Source organism: Salmo salar, chromosome 05, assembly GCF_965601325.2.
Source record: "Salmo salar chromosome 05, fSalSal1, whole genome shotgun sequence".
Taxonomy (NCBI): domain Eukaryota; kingdom Metazoa; phylum Chordata; class Actinopteri; order Salmoniformes; family Salmonidae; genus Salmo; species Salmo salar.
Window position 1 is genome coordinate 69,672,321 of NC_138295.1, and position 22,824 is coordinate 69,695,144.

Genomic DNA, 22,824 nt, shown 5'->3' on the forward strand with positions numbered 1-22,824 from the left:
CCCCACAACATGATGCTGCCACCCCCGTGCTTCATGGTTGGGATGGTGTTATTGGGATTGCAAGCCTCCCCCTTTGTCCTCCAAACATAATGATGGTCATTATGGCCAAACAGTATTATTTTTGTTTCATCAGACCAGAGGACATTTCTCCAAAAAGTACGATCTTTGTCCCCATGTGCAGTTGCAAACCATAGTCTGGCTTCTTTATGGTGGTTTTGGAGCAGTGGCTTCTTCCTTGCTGAGCGGCCTTTCAGGTTAAGTCACTATAGGACTCGTTTTACTGTGGATATCGATACCTTTGTAACGGTTTCCTCCAGCATCTTCACAAGGTCCTTTGCTGTTGTTTGGAGATTGATTTGCACTTTTCACACCAAAGTACATTCATCTCTAGGAGACAGAACATGTCTCCTTCCTGAGCGGTATAATGGCTGTGTGGTCCCATGGTGTTTATACTTGGGTACTATTGTACATGGTAACTTCAGGCATTTGGAAATTGCTCCCAAGGATGAACCAGACTTGTGGAGGTCTACAATCCTTTTTCTGAGGTCTTGGCTGATTTCTTTTGATTTTCCCCATGGTGTCAAGCAAAGAGTCACTGAGTTTGAAGGTAGGCCTTGAAATACATCCACAGGTACACCTCCAATTGATTCAAATGATGTCAATTAGCCTATCAGAAGCTTCTAAAGCCATGACATCATTTTCTGGAATGTTCCAAGCTGTTTAAAGGCACAGTCAACTTAGTGTATGTAAACTTCTGACCCACTGGAATTATGATACAGTTAATTATAAGTGAAATAATCTGTCTGTAAACAATTGTTGGAAAAATGACTTGTCATGCACAAAGTAGATCCTAACCAACTTGCCAAAACTATAGTTTGTTAACAAGAAATTTGTGGAGTGGTTGAAAAACCAGTTTTAATGACTTTATGAGCTGGGTTATCTGGCTTGGTAGTAAATGTTTGCATGCAGTCATTAGCATTTACCTTGCATTCACTATGGTGTATCCTTAGTACATGTTAGCATTTTGTCAGCATTCTGGTAAGTTCTGTTTTTTTTGGGGGGGGGGGGTTTAACGAAGAAAAATAAAATAAAATGCACCCCTTGTGTGCACTGCTGGTAATACCGTATATGGATATATGGGATGGCACAGTATGAAAGCACGGAAATCTGGATACCGCCCAACCCTAGAGATAGCATGGGAAGCACCATTGATACGTGTGTGAACAGACACTAGTGGCACAGATACCAAGACGAGTCATACATATATCTCTATGGCCTGTGGTGCTCTCCACACACACACACACGTATCGGCCCTCTCATTGGCTAGAATGGTCCCACCTGATCTCACCTCCTCCTGCCTGCCTTCCATCTTTGGGGACATGTATTTCCATTGTTAGAGCGGTCACTCAAAAATCTTGTCAGTTCCTCCTGAAAGTTTTCATAACCCTTGACCTTTTCCACATTTTGTTGTGTTACAATCTCAATTTTAAATTCAGAATGTGTCACTGGCCTAGGCACAATATCCCATAATAAAGTGGAATTATGTTTTTAGAAATGAAAAGGTGAAACGTCTAGAGTCAATAAATATTCAAACCCTTTGTTATGGCAAACCTCAAAGTTCAGGAATAAAAACAAGTTACAAATTGCATGGATTCACTCTGTGTGCAATAATAGTGTTTAACATGATTTTTGAATGACTACCTCATCTGTATAACCCACACATACAGATAATTGTAAGGTCCCGAGCAGTGAATTTCAAACACAAATTCAACCACAAAGACCAGGGAGGATTTCCAATGCCTTGCAGAGGGGCACCTATTGGTAGATGGGTTAAAAAAATAATTAAAAGCAGACATTGAATATCCCTTTGGGCATGGTGAAGTTAATAACTACACTTTGGATGGTGTATCAATACACCCAGTCACTACAAAGATACAGGCGTCCTTCCAAACTCAGTTGGAAACGGCTCAGGAATTTCACCATGAGGCCAATGGTGATTTTAAAACAGTTACAGAGTTTAATGGCTGTGATAGGAGAAAACTGAGGATGGATCACCAACACTGTAGTTACTCCACAATACTAACCTAAATGACAGAGTGAAAAGAAGAAAGCCTGTACAGAATACAAATATTGGAAAACATGCACCCTGTTTGCAATAAGCCACTAAAGTAAAACTGCAAAAAAATATGGCAAAGAAATAAAATGTACACTACCGTTCAAAAGTTTTGGGTCACGAGGAAATGTCCTTGTTTTTGAAAGAAAAGCACATTTTTTGGTTCATTAAAGTAACATGAAATTGATCCGAAATACAGTGTAGACATTGTTAATGTTGTAAATGACTATGGTAGCTGGAAAAGGCAGATTTTTTAAGGAATATCTACATAGGCCCATTATCAGCAACCATCACTCCTGTGTTCCAATGGCACGTTGTGTTAGCTAATCCAAGTTTATCATTTTATAGAAGCTAATTGATCATTATAAAGCCCCTTTGCAATTATGTTAGCACAGCTGAAAACTGTTGTGTTCGTAAAAAATAAAATAAAACTGGCGTTCTTCAGACTAGTTGAGTATCTGGAGCATCAACATTTGTGGGTTCGATTACAGGCTCAAAATGGCCAGAAATAACTTTCTTCTGAAACGCGGCAGTCGATTCTCATTCTGGGAAATGAAGGCTATTCCATGCGAGAAATTGACAAGACTCTGAAGATCTCGTACAACTCTGTGTACTACTCACTTCACAGAACAGCGCAAACTCGCTCTAACCAGAATAGAAAGAGTGGGAGGCCCCGGTGCACAGATGAGCAAGAGGACAAGTACATTAGTGTCTAGTTTGAGAAACAGACGCCTCACAAGTCCTCAACTGGCAGCTTCATTAAATAGTACCTGCAAAACACCAGTCTAAATGTTAACAGTGAAGAGGCGACTCCGGGATGCTGGCCATAAAAAATCTGCAATTTCCAGCTATAATAATCATTTACAATATTAACAATCTCTACACTGTATTTCTGATCAATTTGATGCCATTTTAAAATGGACAAAAAAAATATGCTTTTCTTTCAAAAACAAGGACATTTCTAAGTGACCCCAAACTTTTGAACAGTAGTGTATATCCTGAATACAAAAGGTTATGTTTGGGGCAAGTCCAACAACACAGAGTAACACTTCATATTTTCAAGCATCGTGGTGGCTGCATCATAGGTATGCTTGTCATTGGCTAGAGCTTGGGAGTTTTTTTTTTTGGGGGGGGGGGGGGGGGGGAACAAAATGGAAGAGAGCTAAGCACAGTCAAAATCCTAGAAGATAACCTGCTTCCGTCTGCTTTCCAACACACACTGGGAGACAAATTCACCTTTCAGCAGGACAATAACCTGAAACACAATACCAAATATACACTGGAGTTGCTTACCATGACGACATTGAATATTCCTGAGTGGCTTCGTGACAGTTTTGAATTAAAATCAACTTCAAACCTATGGCAAGAGTTGAAAATGGCTGTCTAGTAATGATCAACAACCAACTTGACAGAGCTTGAAGAATTTTGAAAAGAATAATGTGCAAATATTGTACAATCCAGGTGTGGAAAGCTCATAGGGACTTACCAAGAAAGACTCGCAGCTGTAATCTGCCGAAGGTGATTATAACATGAATTTACTCAGGGGTGTGAATACATATGTAAATTAGATATTTCTGTACAAACATTTCTAAAAATAGGTTTTCACTTTGTCATTATGGGATATTGTATATAGATGGGTGATTTTAGTTCATATTTAATCCATTTTTAATTCAGGCTAACAAAATGTGTAATAAATCAAGGGGTATGAATAGATTCTGATGGCACTTCAATAGACAATCTTTGTTAGAACTCAAGATTCTATGCATCACGGCATTACTAATATCACTAGTATCACACTGACTTATAAAACATTCCATGTTCTTGTCAAGGCACTAAGTAAAAATTGGCAGGTGAAAACAGCTGGTAAAGAAATACATTGTAAAAATACAACCAACTATTCTACTTCTGTTCCATTCCTAATTCCCTCAGTTCATTTGGTATGTCTGTCTGTCTAACAGAAGATGTGATCTCACATCATAGCAATGGGGAGATTTGGCAAATACTGTACCACTAAAAACAAAGTGCGTCTTCAAAATATACATCTTCCATTATTTACACTGGGAGAATATTCATCAAACCAGTGGAACATGACATGATTGATGGAGGTGCAGGAGTCTTGCTGCTTCTCGGAGCCTTTGAGAACCAGGGTTGCATCAGTACAGCATAAAAACATTGAAAAAATATAATCCCAAACCCATTTGAAATCATTCCTCTGAGCAGTAGCTAGCCCCATGCAGGCCCTCAGTGGGTGTTGGAGGCTGGTTGAGGTTGGCTAGCTCTGGTCATCATGGGGGGACTCGTCCTCAATCAGACTCAATGTTCCATATTCCTTATTTTTTGTCTTGTCCTGTCAGACCCCCAAACTGTCTACCCGCTGTCCCTCCCCCATGTCCCCTCATCATCAAACCCCTGTGTTCTTGCGAATCCAGTCTCTCAGCTTGGTGACGCGCAAGTAGACGCCGGGCTTGTTCCGACGAGCGCAGCCCTCGCCCCAGCTCACGATGCCTGCCTGGAACCACATCCCACTTTCCTCGAAGCACACCAGAGGTCCCCCCGAGTCTCCCTAGTGATGAGAGAAACAGAGGACAGAGACATTACATTGGGCACAAAGGAAACGTGTTTAGGAGTGTTTTAAGATGCAGGTGTATGACATATGTTTCTGTTTATAATTGCATGTGTTTGTATTGTGTGTGTGTGTGTGTAGTATGATAATGTAGCCTGCCATGCGTATCCCTCCCACCTGACAGGCGTCGACTCCTCCGGACAGGAAGCCGGAGCAGAGCATCCTTGATGTGACCTGACCCTCGGTGACCACGTTACACACCGTGTCGTTAATGATCTTCACCTCTGCCTTCTGCAGCAGCCGTGATATGGAACCTGACCGCCACGAGAAAGAGAGGACACGTGGTTATAACTAGCAGAAGACAACCTTTATGTGCACTAGCTACTGCCTACAACCCTGGTGCTAATGAGTTGGCTTTGGGTTGGCTAATGGACAGTTAAGAGATCCCTCAAGAGAAAGAGAGAGGGAGGAGGTCTGATATGAAATATGGATGTGGAGGAAGGTGTAATGGAAGAGGGATGATAGGAAAAAGATGTGGGAGAGATGAAGGGAACAAGAGGAGTGACATGATGAGAGAGATGAGGAAAATATTAGGATGAAAGATGAGGGAGAAGGAATGGGAAAGGGGTGACAGAAGACGTCATGAGAGATGAAGGGAGACAGAGCGGGATGTCACGAACGGGAGAGATGAGGGTTGAGAATGAAAATGGGGAGGAGGTGAGGGAAGACGGACGTCAGGAGAGAGGGATGAAGGAAAGAGAAGAATGCCATGGCGATGAATGGAAAGACGCCATGATGGGAGACAGATGAGAGAGGGATGAAGAAGGGAGAGATGGAGAGAGCGCGAGGAATGTCAAGATGAGGGAATAGCAGCATGCCAAAATGAAAGAGATGTAAAAGATGTGTGTGTGTGTATATATATATATCTCATAGAGGAGTTATATAAACACACCTGACTGAGTCAAATACTATGCCAAATGGTTAGTATGTGTGGTGCGCTGATTCAGCACTTTCTTGGACTATTCCACCGTCTCTTGGCTCCATACCTTTCAAACGAAATCAAGTGCAGCTCGAGCATATGGAAATACTTGACCTAATGCACAGTATTTGACCCAAGTCTGCCATATGGAGAACAGTAGTGCTGGTCTAAATGAGAACCTTAATACTAAATCAAGCACAGCTCAACATGTATGACCTAGGGATGGGCATGAGTAATTGAGTACCGAGTACTCGAATGGATGTCAAAAATCAATCTGTAACCAGAGATTGGCGGTAGCAACACACCTGATTCAAATAATGAACTAATTAGTCTTTAATAAAGACTCAATTGATTGAATCGGCCATGTAAGATAGAGTCTAAGATTGCCTACTGCTGCTGTAGGATATGAGCTTGAGCTACTCCTATAGAGCCTCTCCACAGCATAAGAGAATGCTGTCTGTAAACAGAAAGGAAGCCGTTTCTCTTCCAAGCTGACTGTGTGATTGTGAGAGGAACCAATGCTAGCAGCAGAGCTCTGTAAATCTCTGTACTGTTCATGAAACTGCCGCAGTGCACAGCTACATCATCCCCTACAGTGGCTGGCTCTAAATGGAAAAGACCACATCCATCCCAACACAGCAGTGCTGGATCACATTCTAGTGCAGGGCTAGTGCTCCACCTACTGGCAGCCCAGCTAATTACACAGTATATACACACTATAAAGCTGCTTTGATGTAAATGTGGCCCTGAAGCATCTCTTCTAAACAGTATAATCAAGGGGTAATTTCTCAGTCCTTGTGCTGTGGATCAAAACTCCTGTGTTGTTTAAAGCACTGTTTACCCATCATACTCATCTCTCTTAGGGCTCTGTTCAATCCGCATCGAGGAAATTCAGCTTTACAGCGTGATTGAAATGTAAAGGCAATGTTCCCACTTTAGTGGAGAACGCATTCATGGTAAACACTGCACAAGTTGGCGCAAAACGTTTACATTTCTATTGTGGAACCTGGAACTTTTCAGCTTTACAGATTGAAGAGCCCTTAGAACAGGATCCCTAAAACGATGTCCTCTGGAATAATGAATAATAATAATAATAATAATGAGAATGGGGCGCCAACAAACTAAGTTAACTCAGTGAAGTAGATGAAAGACTACCATAAACTACCCCGGGCATGGGAAAAGGTCAAAAAAAGATGTTTGAAAGCAGAGTAGAGGGAGGTGGGAGATATCAGTGGCTTCAGAAGCAGAGACGGGACGATCTGTCTGTGAATCAGAAACCAGAAGAGGTGTGAGGGGTGCCATGTACACATGCAGGGCTGGAGATCTTGAAAGAAGAAGTCAAGGAGAGAAGCTTCAGTAGAGTAAAGAAGCCATAAACTACCCACAGGCATGACAGGATAGACAGACCCAAAAAAGAGGCATAGAGAACAAAAGCGAAGCAGAGGGAAGACATTTGAAACAATAGAAAGGACAACCAGCAGAGAGGCAGGAGGAGCAGAGAGGAAGGAAGGAGGAGCAGAGAGGAAGGAAGGAGGAGCAGAGAGGAAGGCAGGAGGAGCAGAGAGGAAGGAAGGAGGAGCAGAGAGGAAGGAAGGAGGACTAGTGTTGTGTATGTGGAACTCACTCAGGGCTGATGGTCTTGAAGCAGTGGGCGGCAGACAGGAGCCAGCGGTTGGAGATGATTGACGCGCCACACACATGCCCACGGGTCTGGAAGTGCAGGCTCACCTGCCAGGGCCACTCCCCCAGCTGCGCATTCTCCCCGCCCACAATACGGTTAAGCTTGTATGGCCGGATGCCACAGTCTGTTGGAAGGTATGGCGGAGAGGAAGAGTGAGATGAGCGTTAATGAACAGAGAGAAGAGAAGGAGAAAATAACTTCAACTTGACACCGCAGCCTTGGCGCTGAACCGCGCAGCTCGTTGAAATTATAATAAGGTACCGACATTAGCTTATCAAAAAAACACTGCCAGACCCCGAGGCTTGTAGGAAAGGAAAAACACAAAAATATTCACACAGACGTCAATAGTTCTCCAAAGAAGAATCAAATAAAAGTGCTGGATGGAGGCCCTCCAGCTTGTTTGGGGCTCTGTAGACAAGCAGCCAGTCATACGTATCCCAGCCCCACTACTCTGCTGTCCTGTAGCTCACTGTTAGGAGTGACAATGATGAATTTACAACTGGTTTCATGTGCTAGTCAAGGTTTTTGCATCAAACAGGAGTTCTAAAACTACATGCCAACTCATGGATGTTTTTACAAAGACAGAGAGAGATGCCCAGAGAGTAGGAAGCGAGTGAAGACGTAAGTGAGAGGACGAATGAAAGAGCTTGCTGCTGGGTTGTCTTGTCTTACCGCAGCCCTCCTCGTCTGATTCGTCGGTGCAGTCTTTGACCCGGTCACACTCAGCGTTCACCTTGTTCACACACGCCTCATTCTTACACTTAAAGCTGAAGTCAGAGCAGATACCAGGAGCTGCACAGAGAGAGAGTTGGATAAAAAATAAAAGTCAAAAATAAAAGTCAAAACCCATCAAGAGATCATAAGAAAACACATTTCTGATATTAAAAAAACAAACCCATTTTTCATAAACCTATTTCAGTGTTAGGCCAGGTTTGATGAAAAAGACACTCCAAATCAGTCAGGCATTAGAATGCAGTGCACCATACACAGTGATGGTGCTGTGGTTTACATTGATTGGCTGTATTGATTGAGACGGTCTAGTCTAACATCCCACTTTATCCACAAAACTGAGATTGAAAAGGAGTGACAGGGTTTTCATGTGAGGAGGTGTGTGCAGTAGAATAAACATAGCTCATGTATGTCAAAAGAGAGGTGTGTTCTGTCATGTAAGGAGTGAGTCTGGTGTGTGTTGACTTACAGACGGTACAGGAAGCCTCGTCACTCCCGTCTACACAGTCCATCTTAGTGTCACACACCACATCCTGAGGCAAACAGGTCCCGTCGCCACACCTCCACTCATTCTTAGCACAGCCTGGGAAGGGGGGAGGAGAGAGGAAGAGACATTTTTACTGATGTGGCCAGACTGGATGCTTGTTCTCCCTCCATCTCTCCCCTGCTCTGTGCTTTAAATGGCTGAATGCATTATACATGATTAAGAGTCTAGACGGAGGCTGAGCAAATTGGGCAAGGCTTCCAACAAGCCACATTACTGATAAAGTAATGACCACACACAGCCGAGCTAGGAGCCAGTGTCCACCGATTAGCGCCTTTAATGTTAGCACAATTAGCATGGCATTAGCGGCCCGTTTAGCCCGCAGACTGGCATTACATAGATAGAGAGGGTCTGGCCGACTAGGCGGCTACTCACTGCAGTGCTTCTCATCACTCTCGTCACCGCAGTCGTTGACACGGTCGCACACCCAGTACTTGGGCTTGCACATCCCGTTGTCACAGGCAAACTGGTCCTTTTCACATTCTGAAAATAGCAAGAGGAAATGTCCAGTGTGTCAGAGGCTTCTATCACACAGACATGCACACACACAGGAATGTGAGGGGAGTGGGAAGTATGTGAAGGGAGGGTAAGGGGTGGCGAGGGAGGGAGGGGTGAAGGGGAAGCGAGGGAGGGAGGGGTGAAGGGGAAGCGAGGGAGGGAGGGGTGAAGGGGAAGCGAGGGAGGGAGGGGTGAAGGGGAAGCGAGGGAGGGAGGGGTGAAGGGGAAGCGAGGGAGGGAGGGGTGAAGGGGAAGCGAGGGGAAAAGAGGGAGGGGAGTGAGGTAGGGGTGAGGTGAGGCCAAGCAAGGCCAGAATCTACTTACTGCAGTTAATTTCATCGCTCATGTCCCCACAGTCGTTCCAGCCATCACAATGCAGCTCCTTCTTGATACAGAACCCAGAGCCACAGGCAAACTGGTTGGGGCAAGCTGCACACAGTAACAGAATGGAGGGAATGAGGAAAGAAAGAGGGAGAGAGGGAGATGGGGGGAAGAGGCGCATGAGAGTGAGCGATGAGAGAGAGAAAGATGGAGAGAGAGCGAGTGACCGAAGGAGTGTGAGGGAATGACAGTGTATATCCGGCCCATCCGTCTTGTTGCAATCTGCTTCGTCCCTATTGATCAAAGCAATTAGAAATCCATTATGGCCCAAACTCTGAAAGAGCAGCAACTACAGAGGTTAGAGGGGACGAGGGGAGTGGAGGGGACTGAGACAGAGACTAGAAGTGCTCCTGACTGATAAAACAGACAATAAACACACTCATGGTGATTGGTGGACCTGTGATGTCAGAGCTGCAGTCTGTAAACCTCCATCATTGAACCGTCTCTGGCTGAGTGTCAGTCAGCGTGCCACTTGGTTTGGGGCACTAGTTCAGTTGTTATAGTGACGATTACTCTGTCATATAGCAACTTTCACTTGAATAGCACCACCACTCCCATATCAGTTGCCATGGAGATTAAGAGGGGTTTGAAAACAGTACCATAAAATGGTAGCACCTTCATAGGACGTTTCATACAATCCAGAGTCATATATAACACCAGAGAGAAACCACTCACGGTTGGAAGGATCGTATGCGTTGTACTGAGCCTGGAAGCCTTTGTCTGTGAAGGACTCGTCAGAGTGGAACATCACAACCAGAGAGCTGGTGGTACTGGTAAGGGCCAGAGAAGACAGCTCCCCACAGTACCTGACACAAAGCACACAAAGTTTATTTGAGTGGAAATACTGACATTGTATGTCAATGGAATGTGATGGTTTAAAGCAGAGGACAGTTCCTTTATCCTGTGATAATCAATAAAGTCATATTGTTCTATAGAGCTCCAGTAAGTAGAGGACAATTCTTACTTGGTGCCCATGACCTCTATGTAGTCTTTGTGACACACCCTGACGTCCACTCTCGGCTCCTTCATACGGAACATGGTGAACTTGACACGTACCTGCTTCCCTGCAGGGACCTGAGAGACAGGGTTGTGTTCATGTGAGTCTTAAGAGTTGGAAAATGCCACCCCTTTTCCCCTCTGCCCTGCTCCTTAGAGGTACGCACTTGTTCCTTCCTCCTCATAGATTCTAAATAAATGGTGTAGGAAATATAGTGGTCCCTCAAGCCTGCTTACACCAATTCAATGATTTGAAATCCACAAGGGGAACGGGACCAAGTGGGAGGTGTAGGGAATTGGAACTCAAGCTACAGTAACTGTGGGAGAACACCTAACCCACCTCCTCCCCCCAGACACAAAACCTTAAGGGCTGCTGCTACAATAGGACAGATGAAGATGGAAGAGGTACTGAACAGCCTGGCTGACATTCTGCAGCCTCAGCATTCCCCTCATACAGAGCTATGGATGGTGCAGGAAAGAGGGGACTGGAGAGAAGGACCAGAGAGCGAGGGGGTAAATAGAGAGGTAGCAGAGAGAGGGGGTAACAGAAGGGGCTATGATGCAGGATCACCAACCTCGATGGTCCACTTGCAGTCCAGGGCTGGGGGATAGAAGCTGGGGTAATGGGGAGAGTTGAAGTTCCCCTGAGCATCACTCAGGACTCCTCCACAACTTTTGGCTAAAAAGGCAAAAGTGGGGTCATTAGAGTGTTCATCATGTAGTGAAATATGGATTGTTTGACTGGCATTGTCGTTGTACATCTTGGTAAGGGGATGACTGTGTGATGTTGGCTTACATGTTGTTAGGGGGATGATTGAGTACTCTGCACTGAAGCCGGGCCTCTGGACAGCGCTGTCGGTGATGAGGTTGATGAGCATGATGTTACTGGACGACACCACCTCCAGGGGATTGCTGGGAGGCCTCTGACCACACTTGCTATAGGAGGAGATTCATATAGGAAATGGAGAGGTCAACCAATGACAGGGCTGGGCAACACTGATCAAGGTGTGGGACTTCAATTCATTCACTGACAGAATGTGGTGCAGGCATGAAAGGCATAAACCATTAGTATACCATCTACACTGTTAGAGTGACATAGTACACTTTTAATAAAACACATGAATCAGAAACCTAAAGAAGCCCATTAAATACATTTGAAATGTCTAAATAACCGATGAGCACCCCGCACATCAAAAGCATTAAATCAACTATTCAAGGGAAGAAAAATAGCCCTGCCCGCTCAGACACACACGGCATTTCAAAGTCAAACAGGTATTTTAGCGAAACGCTCCTGCAGTGTGGGCCGGCAGCCGGAGCCACAGAAGTGTGAATGACGCTGCAAGAGCAGCACTACATCTACCTGCAGCAGGGTAATGCCATTAGAAACTATTGTATTAAGGATCTCATCAACCTGGTGTCACCTTGGATAAAGCTGATTGGCTGAGCAGCAGAAAAAAATCTTATGCAGCGCTTGGCTACTCGCATTTGTTTGGTGAAGGGTTTGGAACTTGAAACTGCCTGCAGTGTAGCCCCCACTGATTTGCACTCGGGTTGCCACAGTGGGGGAGAGAGAGCGAGAGAGACAGACGCCCACAGACAACCAACTGCAGTAACACACAGCAGCATGGCTGCTGGGTGGCACCCCTGGTAGATTGGAAAAGAGAGGTCCTTCTGAGCCAACTCAATCTCACTGAAGGTCCCCAATGTTAACAATGAAAGACAACGTGCTGGGCCAAATGCACCAGGATCCCAACAAGCGACTAAAATCACCAATGATGTGACGGGAATGAAGTCCACAGCATTCGCTACACTTCAAAACGACCGTTTTCTCCCATGTTTTTCTATTCCCACTGGGGACCTTAGCCAAATACAAAGTGATGTTCCGGTCCCTCTTGGGAATTCTGGAAAACTACATGAGACACTTTTACTTTCTTTCCTCATTAAGTAAGCATATGTTGGTACTGGTAGTATGCATGTCTTGGTTGGACCCTACATTAATAAAAAGGTTGTAAACAAGTGGGATACACTGAGTTTACAAAATATTATGAACACTGTCCTAATATTGAGTTGTACCGCCCACTTTTGCCCACAGATGTTGGCCCATGTTGACTGGATGTTCTCTGGGTGGTCGGCCATTCTTGATACACACAAGAAACTGTTGAACGTGAAAAACCCAGCAGTGTTGCCGTTCTTGACACAGTCAAACCCGGTGCGCCTGGCACCAACTACCATACCCCGTTCAAAGGCACTTAAATCTTTTGTCTTGTCCATTCACCCTCTGAATGGCACACACACAATCCATATTTCACTTGGCTTAAAAATCATTCTTTAACCTGTCTATGTATCTTGGTAGGATGAAGAATATATTTATTGTGCTGAAAGAAAGCAAGTTTGAAGTTTACTTCCTGCTTCCTTTTCCCCCACTGTTAACATAACCTTATCGATTGGAAACAAACCCGCATTCTCACAGCACAACAACCTATCAATTACACTTAGCCTAGACACCAGGTAACCACCTTCGATTGAACAAAGCCAATATGTCTCACACAAATGTGCAATCTTACAATTGGAATTCACTTGTCTGTGTATCACTGCTGATATTAAGATGGAGTTTGTCACGGATTTCCTTGGGCTGTGGAGAATAGTGGCATTATGACAAACACTGGCATGATTCAGCCTCTCTCATCACCATCCCTGTACAAGAGTCTTTGGGTCCATGAAATGCACTAATAAAAAAAATCTATGCATTATTCATATTATTTATTTATCATCATCATCATCATCATCATCACAGTAGTGGTTGTGAGAGCACTCACTGAGTGATGGCCTGGGACTCATCCGGGCTGAGGGAGTCGTAGATGGACACAAAGTCATCAGAGCAGTCGTCCTCTATGTGGAAGTGGGTGAAGCGGACTGAGATGGCGTTCTGTTCCGGGGCTCTGATCTGCCACTGGCAGCGGGACTGGGCCGGGTACTGATCTGGAAAGCCTGGAGACTGGAAGCTCTGAACTGAAGTGTTAGCCTCCAACCGGAAGAAACACTCGTAATCTGACGGGCAGGAAATGAAGAGCATAACAGATTACATTAGTAGATGTACAGACATACAGGTACAGTAGCCCAACAAGGCTGTGGGTTTTCCCTGGTCAGCTCACATGCTAAGGAAGTACTTTAGACTCGCTACTCCCAAAAGTGCAAACGCCAAGGCAGATAACATAGTGGAAAAAAGAGCTATGTTGAGCTGTATTGTATATGCATCAATCAAAATGTCATATCATGGTGTGGAAAAATGTACACATCTTATACCATATCTACTACACTGTTCATCATCCAGTGTCATCTGTTGATGCAATGTCAACTATCAACTCTTATCTGAAATTAAATGTAACATGCGCAAAATCGTTTGAGGATTACGCATCAACACAGAGGGTAAAAAAAGACGAGTGAAATAGGCCAACATCCATTTTTATTCAGTAGTCCACTCATGTACTATATAGCCAGGGCTCTCAATCTCTTCATGAATGGAGCAGCAGCAGTATTATGTATCAAGCGGGGCAGGCATTCTCACAGACTGGCAGCAGCAGGGTGAACATCTAGCGGGCTGGAAAATTACAGCAGCGTGTGATTGAAACGGGAGACAGTGGGTTTACTCACCGGCTCTGGGGTTCCTGGCCATCCTGGGGTCTGTGCCTGGAGAGTAGGGGGGTGGAATGAGAAGGGGGGCGAGGGAGAGAGAGAAAAGTGGTGGAGGGAGAAGAGAGAAAAGGAGAGATGGAGAAGGAGGAGAGAGAATTGAGGAGGAGAGGGAAAGGGGAAATGAGAGATAAGGAGGGAGGGTTAAGAGAGTGCTACCAAACTGAGAGGCTAATCGAGTTTGATGCACGGGCATTTAATATTTGGGTTGCACTTTTTCTGTTCCAATTCGCCGTACGCACTGCTGTTGAGAGAGTTGCCGATGGAATGTTTTTTTAACATGCACCCCCCCACCCCCCCACGGAGCCCAGGGATACATCTCTGTCTAACCGACTGACAGCCACATCAAATCATATAAACAGAAATCATTTTAAAGAGAGCAAAACCACTAAGTCATATAGGGTGACCTTTTTGCAATGCAATGTGAAGTAGACAGAAGCTAGAATAATGATAAATGGCTAGAGCCAGGCAGCTAGAGGGCAGCCTAGGGGCCAACTACTGTAACGTCATTAAAAGACCCAAACTACATAAAGTGTCCAATCACTGATACAATACAAACAGAGTGGCGTCCCTTATACCGCCACGTTATCTTATTAGGGCATGTCAGAGACATCTAGCTGGCATAGAACAGCCATTAATGGCAGAAATCAGATCAGATATGAATGCTTATGGAAGATGACAGAGAGGGGGCTTGCTTCAGACAATACATTTCTCTTCATTAAACATGACCCTTTAGTTGAGGGGAGGCCAACCCTGCATCTGGAGAGCTACTGGGTGTGCAGGCTTTTGATCCAACTCTGTTACCCCTCATTCAGCTGATCAAGGTCCTGGTAACCAACTCTGTTACCCCTCATTCAGCTGATCAAGGTCCTGGTGAGCAGCCAATTAGTAGAATGATAGATTGTGGATTTGGGTTGATGTGGAAGCTTGCAGGACTCAGGGTAACTCTCCAGGAGGAGGGTTGGTCACTGCTTGCTTAGTTTAAACCCTAAGCCACTAGAGACTACACCCCCTGCCCCAGAGACTACACCCCCTGCCCCAGAGACTACACCCCCTGGTTTGGTCTTGACTGGGTTGTACTAACTACTAACTCACGTGAGGCAGTGACTTGGCTGATGTGGAGGCTCTGGCCGGAGCGTTTGCCCTGCTCCCTGATGCCGTTCCACAGCACCTCCAGGACCCGCTCCTCAGAGAACTCTGGCAGCATCTCCAGGTCCGTTGCCGGGATGTCAAACTGGGTCCAGTAGTAGGCCAGCACCCCCTCACTGGAGAGAGAGAGGGACTTGAAGGAAGGAGTAGAAGACCAAACTATGCTGACTGAGGTCTTCATTGATCACTCACAGTCATGCACTTCAACATTTCTATAGTGCAGGTTTTACCAAACCTCTCCTCAGGTACAGCTGGCATTTTTGAGTTGCTGCAATGGACGTCCCATTGTCCAAATCACACTTATTCAATAAGCATTTTCAAAGATTCATATTATGTAGTAAACAAAGTGATCACATGACTAGCTTTATGGCCAACTGTACATTACCAACATGCAGAAACTCCACATCCCAGAATGCTCTCCTACCTGAAGGCGGTCACCACAGACGTGGTGTAGTACTTGGAGAGGAACTCAACTTGTTTGTAGTTGATCTTAAGCTGGTGAAAAAAGCCAAACATAAAAATGATCATTCACTAGGTTACCTGACAACCCATTTGCTGTTACCATGGCGAACACAGGGAGCCATGACCTCAGAGTTCAGCCGAATCCTCCATATAAGGTTTAATTGATCAAGGTTACCATGATGTTGGGAGTGCTCCAGGTATTGGCCAGTTCGATACCAAGAAAGGTTTGTCTGCGAGTCTGCAATAAGGCAGTGTGTATGCTTGCATTCAAACTGCCTGCATGCCATGAATAACTGGGTTTCCATTGGAGATTACATGGAGGACGAGTGCCTTCAGCTACAGTTATGTGAAAGAAATGTAGAAAGAAACTGGATATCGAATCCTAGCATGTGTTGTTACTAATCATGCTGTCTATTCATAGGTGTGTGTGTGTGTGTGTGTGTGTGTGTGTGTGTGTGTGTGTGTGTTAAACTCCAGTTCAGACTGTTAATAAGAACGCATGTAGCGGACATGCAATTATCAGGCTGGTAAATGTTAAATCCAAAAGGCACATTATAAAGACACTGTAGCTAAACTCACCTCAGCTCCCTGAAACAGACTGAAGAGAGTAGTGAACGATCTTCATCTGTATCAACTCTGATAAGACCACATTGAGAACCAAGAAATGGGCTGGAGACTTTAATGGACCACAATGGAGAAAGCCCATAAACAATTTCAGAGGAGAGCAAAATGAGTGATCCACTGAAGTTGAACCCAGAAGTGTAGAATGTGATTCCATTGCCGTTTGCAGAGCTCAGACGAGAGACACTGTCACCTAAGTGTGGATTTCCTTATTCAAAGCCGTTTCTAAGCACAAATACCATATTCTACAGCAGGTAACAGCAGACTACCAAGTCAACCACACAGCACCTCCAACATACAGAGAGGTGCATTGTTCCCTCAACAACAACAAAAAGAACTCTGTGTATTCTTTAGTGTTGCCAGTGGAGCCAATAGTGTGTTGGTTGCTGATTGAACTAACAAAGCCAGTTGTATATACTGTAGACCCAATCACCAACATATAATGACACTTTGCTCTACTGCATCTGCAATACATGACCAGAGGATGAACTGAATGTACCGAGCAGAGAGAATAATGGTGGGGGTGTGTTCTGTTGTCACATTAATGCTCATTGAACAGTCATCTAGAATTCCATTCAGATCACCTCGGTATTCACACATACCTTACATTGTCACTCATGCAGCCATACATACTAAAGCAATGCCACACTGACTGGGGGTTTAGCAATAGCAGTTTATCATTGCCATGTTCCCAAGTGGCGATACACACATCGCCATTACTCCAATGAAAGGAAATGTTGTTGGAGGAAATAACAGAGTAACTAAATGATGTTCTCTCTTCCAGTCCACCCACACAAATATGCCTTTAGCAATCTCCTTCCACCAGGAGAAAAACATGCTGTGGCAGATAGCTACAACAAACAAGAGAGAGAAACTGAATCTCAGTCAGTTCTGAACTCTGACACCTGACTTAATACCGTACCTGGCCTAAAGGGTATTGTGGGTGGAGGTTAACTTGGTAGAAGGGTATTGGTCCAGTCATCAATCTATCCATCAAAAGTTCAACTAATTTCAACTTTTGACGCAGGCAAGAAAATGATGGGAAATGACAGATGTCTGTCTGTCATCTCATCACTTTTGTCTGTCACCATAGGAAAACAATAAGCTCAATCGTTTTTGTTTTTTTTAACAGTACATCACCAGGACATGACATCTGAGCCTAAACCTGGGTCAAACTCACTATCTCTTCCAGGTCGTCTGCCAGCTTTTGGAACTCTGTGCTGGTGGGGTCCTCCAGATTCTGGTTGTAGGGCACATTGTCCAGCTTCATGTGCCCGCTATACACCCGCTGAGCTGGGACACGCTTCATACCTATGGTGGCCGCCGACTCCCTGCCTTTGACTGAGGAAAAGGGAGTGGGAGAAAGAGGAAGTCATTTAGAAACATTCTACATGCAACACCAATGACTTCCTCAAACTTCCAGAGATGGTTAATATGATTCTCTGCTGGAGCAAATAAAAAGAGAACAGGGATTTAGGAGAATTAGGAGTTTGTTTATCTTTTGATTATCTCTCTGTAAAAGCCTCTTTGATCAGGCTGTAGAGTGAGCGTGTGTGTGACTGTCAGGATGTTCTGTCTACTCTGCACCGCGCCACTTCACTCCCCTGAATTATTAACACCAACCAAATTAAGGCCTGTCAAACAGGTTATCAATGGCAAATGAAAACTTCCAAACTTCACACTTATTTCGGATATTTGTATCAAACGTCTAGGCCATCAAAGCAGCAGTCAGGCAGCGCCTGTGAATGTGAAATCTCCTGGGTGTGCCCTGTAGATGGCAGGTTTAGATTGGCCAATTGCAGTTGGCTAGGGCTGCCAACTCAAACCCAAGTCTTTCCGGGTAGATTATAAAAAAGCTGTTTGCCATTATTTACATTTCAGGTATCAATTTTATATTCAGACATTAGAAGAAACAAACCTCCCAGAATACTCCAGGCCAAACAGAGGGTTGAAATTAGCAACATTAGTACAGTTGGAGTTATTGAGCGACTTTGGGGCATCCTTTGCATTTTCACTTAGACTGAGTGATAGTACCTAGTCTATGATTATTACATGCATTAATCTCAGACTACATAGTAAAGTTGTACTCACTAACAAAGAGCCAGATGAGGATTCCTGCCACGGCTGCCAAGACAAGCAGAGCGATGAGGACTCCCAGTATCACTCCAGTCTTCTTCTTCGATGCCATCTTCTCTTTGTTATCCAGGAAGGTGACCTGCTCATGCCGCCCATTCTGCCCCGAGGTAGAAAGAGGCAGACAGAGATAAAAAGAGAGAGATAAGTTAATTTCTTACCTACATTTATATGATGAGATTACTAATACTCAAGACGTAGGAGTACAATAACATATCCAGTGTAGTGTGTGAGTCACTTAACTTGCAGGAGGACATGGAGATTGTTAGGAGATCATAGTGTTCAGTCTCTTCCTAAAATCATCCTTAAACTAAGTACAAGACAGTAGGTATAGCCACCTCCAGACTCCAGTCTTACCATTCGAGGTGAAAGTAATGACAGTGGACTTGTAAAAAGCAACAAAAGGAAAAGCCTGTGACATCAACGAAGGCACTAGAAACAAAGTGCCAATTCTACTGATCCTGGCATCAGAAAGTTCCCATCGTCAACATTCGAACAGTAACAAAAAACTAAACGAAAGCTAACATTCTGTGGCTCGGTAACTAAAATCAAGAAGCAACCGCATTATCCCGAAGAGGAACTGATCCAACTCACTGTTCAGGAAGAGTTATGTATCGTTAGTATAACCTATGCCATACTTCTCATTTCACATTGGAGGCTAAAACCTTATTTAAAAAGAGATGAGCGCAGAGAGAGAGGGGGAGATGTCCTTGAGGTGTTGCCATGGAAAGTTCAGTGTGTGTGTGTATCGGTGTAGTAGTCAGATGTGTAATGTGTGTAGGTCAGCAGGGGAAAGACAGACAATTACATTGTTTATGAAACTGACTACCATCTGGATCATCACGCTGTATTAGACTGACAGTGAATTGCAAAGACAGTGAACGCTGATTCACACCATAACAACGACGTGTCTGTTTTACATTACTTTTCATGTTTTTGTTTAGGGAGAATCACTGACAAGTTTTAACAGGCTCAGAACAAATACTGACGTCAAAACAGGCCCAACCAGTTTAGTGACCTGAGAGCACACACGTTGCACTGCAGAGAAGACTTCCATGGCGCTCTGTATATGCTTCACCTTCTCTAAAGGAACAGCCAACTGTGAGCAAGTACGTGGTGACATCAACAATACTCCCTAGCCACTGCCTCACCATGTCACTAAACGTCAACAAAACAAAGGAGCTGATTGTGGACATCAGGAAACAGCAGAGGGAGCACGTCCCTATCCACATCGAAGGGACAGCAGGGGAGAAGGTGAAAAGCTTTAAGTTTCTCGGCGTACACATCACTGACAATCTGAAATGGTCCACCCACACAGACAGTGTGGTGAAGGCGCAACAGCCCCTAAGACCCACAAAGTTTTACAGATGCACAATTGAGAGAATCTTATCGGGCTGCATCACCGCCTGGTACGGCAACTGCACCGCCCACAACCGCGAGGGCTCTCCAGAGGGTGGTGCGGTCTGCATAACGCATCACCGGGGGAAAACTACCTGCCCTCCAGGACACCTACAGCACCCGATGTCACAGGAAGGCCAAAAAGATCCTCAAGGACAACAACCACCCGAGCCACTGCCTGTTCACCCCGCTACCATCCAGAAGGTGAGGTCAGTACAGGTGCATCAAAGCTGGGACCGAGAGACTGAAAAACAGCTTCTAGCTCAAGGCCATCAGACTGTTAAATAGCCATCACTAGCTGGCTACCACCCGGTTACTCAACACTGTACTTTAGAGGCTGCTGCCCTATATACATAGACATGTAAACACTGGTCACTTTAATAATGTGTACATACTGCTTTACTCATTTCATATGTTCAGTGCCTTCTGAAAGTATTCAGACCCCTTGACTTTTTCCACATTTTGTTGCATTACAGCCTTATTTTAAAATGGATTTTAAAAATCCTCAGCAATCTACACACAATGGCTCATAATGACAAAGCAAGAACATTTTGCAAATCTATTAAAATAAAAAACAGAAATACCTTACATAAGTATTCAGACCCTTTGCTATGAGACTCAAAATTTAGTTCATGTACATCCTGTTTCCATTGATCATCCTCGAGATGTTTCTACAACTTGATTAGAGTCCACATGTGGTAAATTCTATTGATTGGACAAGATTTGGAAAGACACACACCTGTCTATATAACGTCCCACAGTTGACAGTGCATGTCAGAGCAAAAACTAAGCCATGAGATTGAAGGAATTGTCCGTAGATCCCCTAGACAGGATTGTGTCCAGGCACAGATCTGGGGAAGGGTATCCAAAACATTTCTGCAGCATTGAAGGTCCCTAAGAACACAGTGGCCTCCATCATTCTTAAATGGAAGAAGTTAGAAACCACCAAGCCAACAACCAACCACCTTCCTTGAGATGCCCGCCCGGCTAAACTGAGCAATTGGGGGAGAAGGGCTTTGGTCAGGGAGGTGACCAAGAACCCAATGGTCACTCTGACAGAGCTCCAGAGTGGAGATGGGAGAACCTTCCAGAAGGACAACCATCTCTGCAGCACTCCACCAAATCAGGCCTTTATGGTAGAGTGGTCAGAAGGAAGCAACTCCTCAGTAAAAGGCACATGACAGCCCGCTTGGTGTTTGCAAAAAGGCACCTAAAGACTCTCAACCATGAAAAACAAGATTCTCTGGTCTGATGAAACCAAGATTGAACTCTTTGGCCTGAATGCCAAGCGTCACGTCTGCAGGAAATCTGGCACCATCCCTTTGGTGAAGCAAGGTGGTGGCAGCATCATGCTGTGGGAATGTTTATCAGCAGCAGGGACTGAGAGACTAGTCAGGATCGAGGCAAATATGAAAATGAGCAAAGTACAGAGAGAGATACTTAATGAAAACCTGCTCCAGAACGCTCAAGACCTCAGACTGGGGTGAAGGTTCACCTTCCAACAGGACAATGACCCTAAGCACACAGCCAAGACAACGCAGGAGTGGCTTCGGGACAAGTCTCTGAATGTCCTTGAGTAGCCCAGAACCCGATCGAACATCTCTGGAGAGACCTGAAAATGTCTGTGCAGCAACACCCCCCATCCAACCTGACAGAGCTTGAGAGGATCTGCAGAGAAGAATGAGAGAAACTCCCCAAATACAGGTGTGCCAAGCTTGTAGCGTCATACCCAAGAAGACTCGAGGCTGTAATCTCTGCCAAAGGTGCTTCAAGAAAGTACTGAGTTAAGGGTCTGAATACTTATGTAAATGTGAGATTTCAGTTTTTTTATTTGTAATTAATTGTGTGTTGTGTGTTGATTGATGTGGGGAAAAAACTATTTAATACATTTTGAATGAGGCTGTATCCTAACCAAATGCGTAAAACGTCAAGGGGTCTGACTACTTTCCAAAGGCACTGTGTATACACACTTTATTCTATTCTACTGTATTTTAGTCAATGCCACACCGACATTGCTCGTCCTAATATTTATATATTTGTTAAAATTCCATTATTTTACTTTTAGATTTCTTTGCATTGTTGTGAATTGTTATACATTACTGCACTGTTGGAGTTAGGGACACAAGCATTAACATCTGTTAAATGTGTATGTGACCATTAAAATTTGAATTGATGTCATATTGACTTATGTGCGTATAGTGACTCTCCATATCAGCCCCCTCTCTCTCCCTACAGTACTTCAGTATGATGGGTAAGTTTAGGGCTACCTGGGGCATAGGCTAAGATCTATGTGCCCTGCCCTGGGTCCAGGGTGTGTCCAAGTCCTCTTGCGCACACAGACGACAGAGAGCGATTACAGAGCAGATAGTAATCACCGCACACAATTGCCTCTGCGCCTGTGGCCCAGCGTGGAGAAGGACCCGATCCACCATTAGGGACAGGAGAATCGCTTCGGTATTAAATCAATTTGTCAGAAGTGCCGCCCCTTAAGATGGGGGCTCAATTACACTGGTCTTGATGATAACTCATCGCAATTAAAGGCCATTCTTACCACGCTCCGGCTCTCACACATGCCTCCTAATTGGAATTTCTAACAGCAATCATGGTCTGGAATTAAGGGAATCATTAGGGATGGGGTCAGTGAGCGCTCGGGGGTCGCTCTCTCCATCAGTCACCCTGATCACAGCCTAATAAAACCATTACATGCTTTTTGTCATATCCCGTCTCCATCTCTCTGCCCTCAAACAAAAATACTACTCCCTCCAGTTAGATCCATTTGTGAACTGTGCTGGATGTCTTTCCAACTACAGGCCTCAGTAGTGTCCTATGATTACACAGGAAATGGTGTTGAACGCAGTGGAAACACAAACACAACTTTCACTGACAG

At 44.7% G+C, this 22,824-nt stretch overlaps 1 protein-coding gene across 1 annotated transcript in view; it reads right to left on the minus strand.

Moving 5' to 3' along the window:
* Positions 1-1,994: 1,994 nt before the first annotated feature.
* The window catches only part of zmp:0000001114 (suppressor of tumorigenicity 14 protein homolog), a 37,942-nt gene continuing 17,112 nt past the window's right edge, over positions 1,995-22,824 (minus strand). The window contains exons 2-18 of the mRNA XM_082974938.1: positions 18,498-18,639; positions 17,587-17,747; positions 15,748-15,818; positions 15,270-15,439; positions 14,136-14,171; positions 13,301-13,532; positions 11,281-11,420; positions 11,060-11,163; positions 10,453-10,562; positions 10,164-10,294; positions 9,432-9,536; positions 8,985-9,092; positions 8,535-8,648; positions 8,009-8,128; positions 7,280-7,460; positions 4,854-5,019; positions 1,995-4,676 (exon numbers count right to left, since the gene is read on the minus strand). Of these exons, the coding sequence (XP_082831064.1) occupies positions 4,515-4,676; positions 4,854-5,019; positions 7,280-7,460; positions 8,009-8,128; positions 8,535-8,648; positions 8,985-9,092; positions 9,432-9,536; positions 10,164-10,294; positions 10,453-10,562; positions 11,060-11,163; positions 11,281-11,420; positions 13,301-13,532; positions 14,136-14,171; positions 15,270-15,439; positions 15,748-15,818; positions 17,587-17,747; positions 18,498-18,639 (2,253 nt within the window). The 3' untranslated portion in view covers positions 1,995-4,514. The remainder of the gene's footprint in view (positions 4,677-4,853; positions 5,020-7,279; positions 7,461-8,008; positions 8,129-8,534; positions 8,649-8,984; positions 9,093-9,431; positions 9,537-10,163; positions 10,295-10,452; positions 10,563-11,059; positions 11,164-11,280; positions 11,421-13,300; positions 13,533-14,135; positions 14,172-15,269; positions 15,440-15,747; positions 15,819-17,586; positions 17,748-18,497; positions 18,640-22,824) is intronic.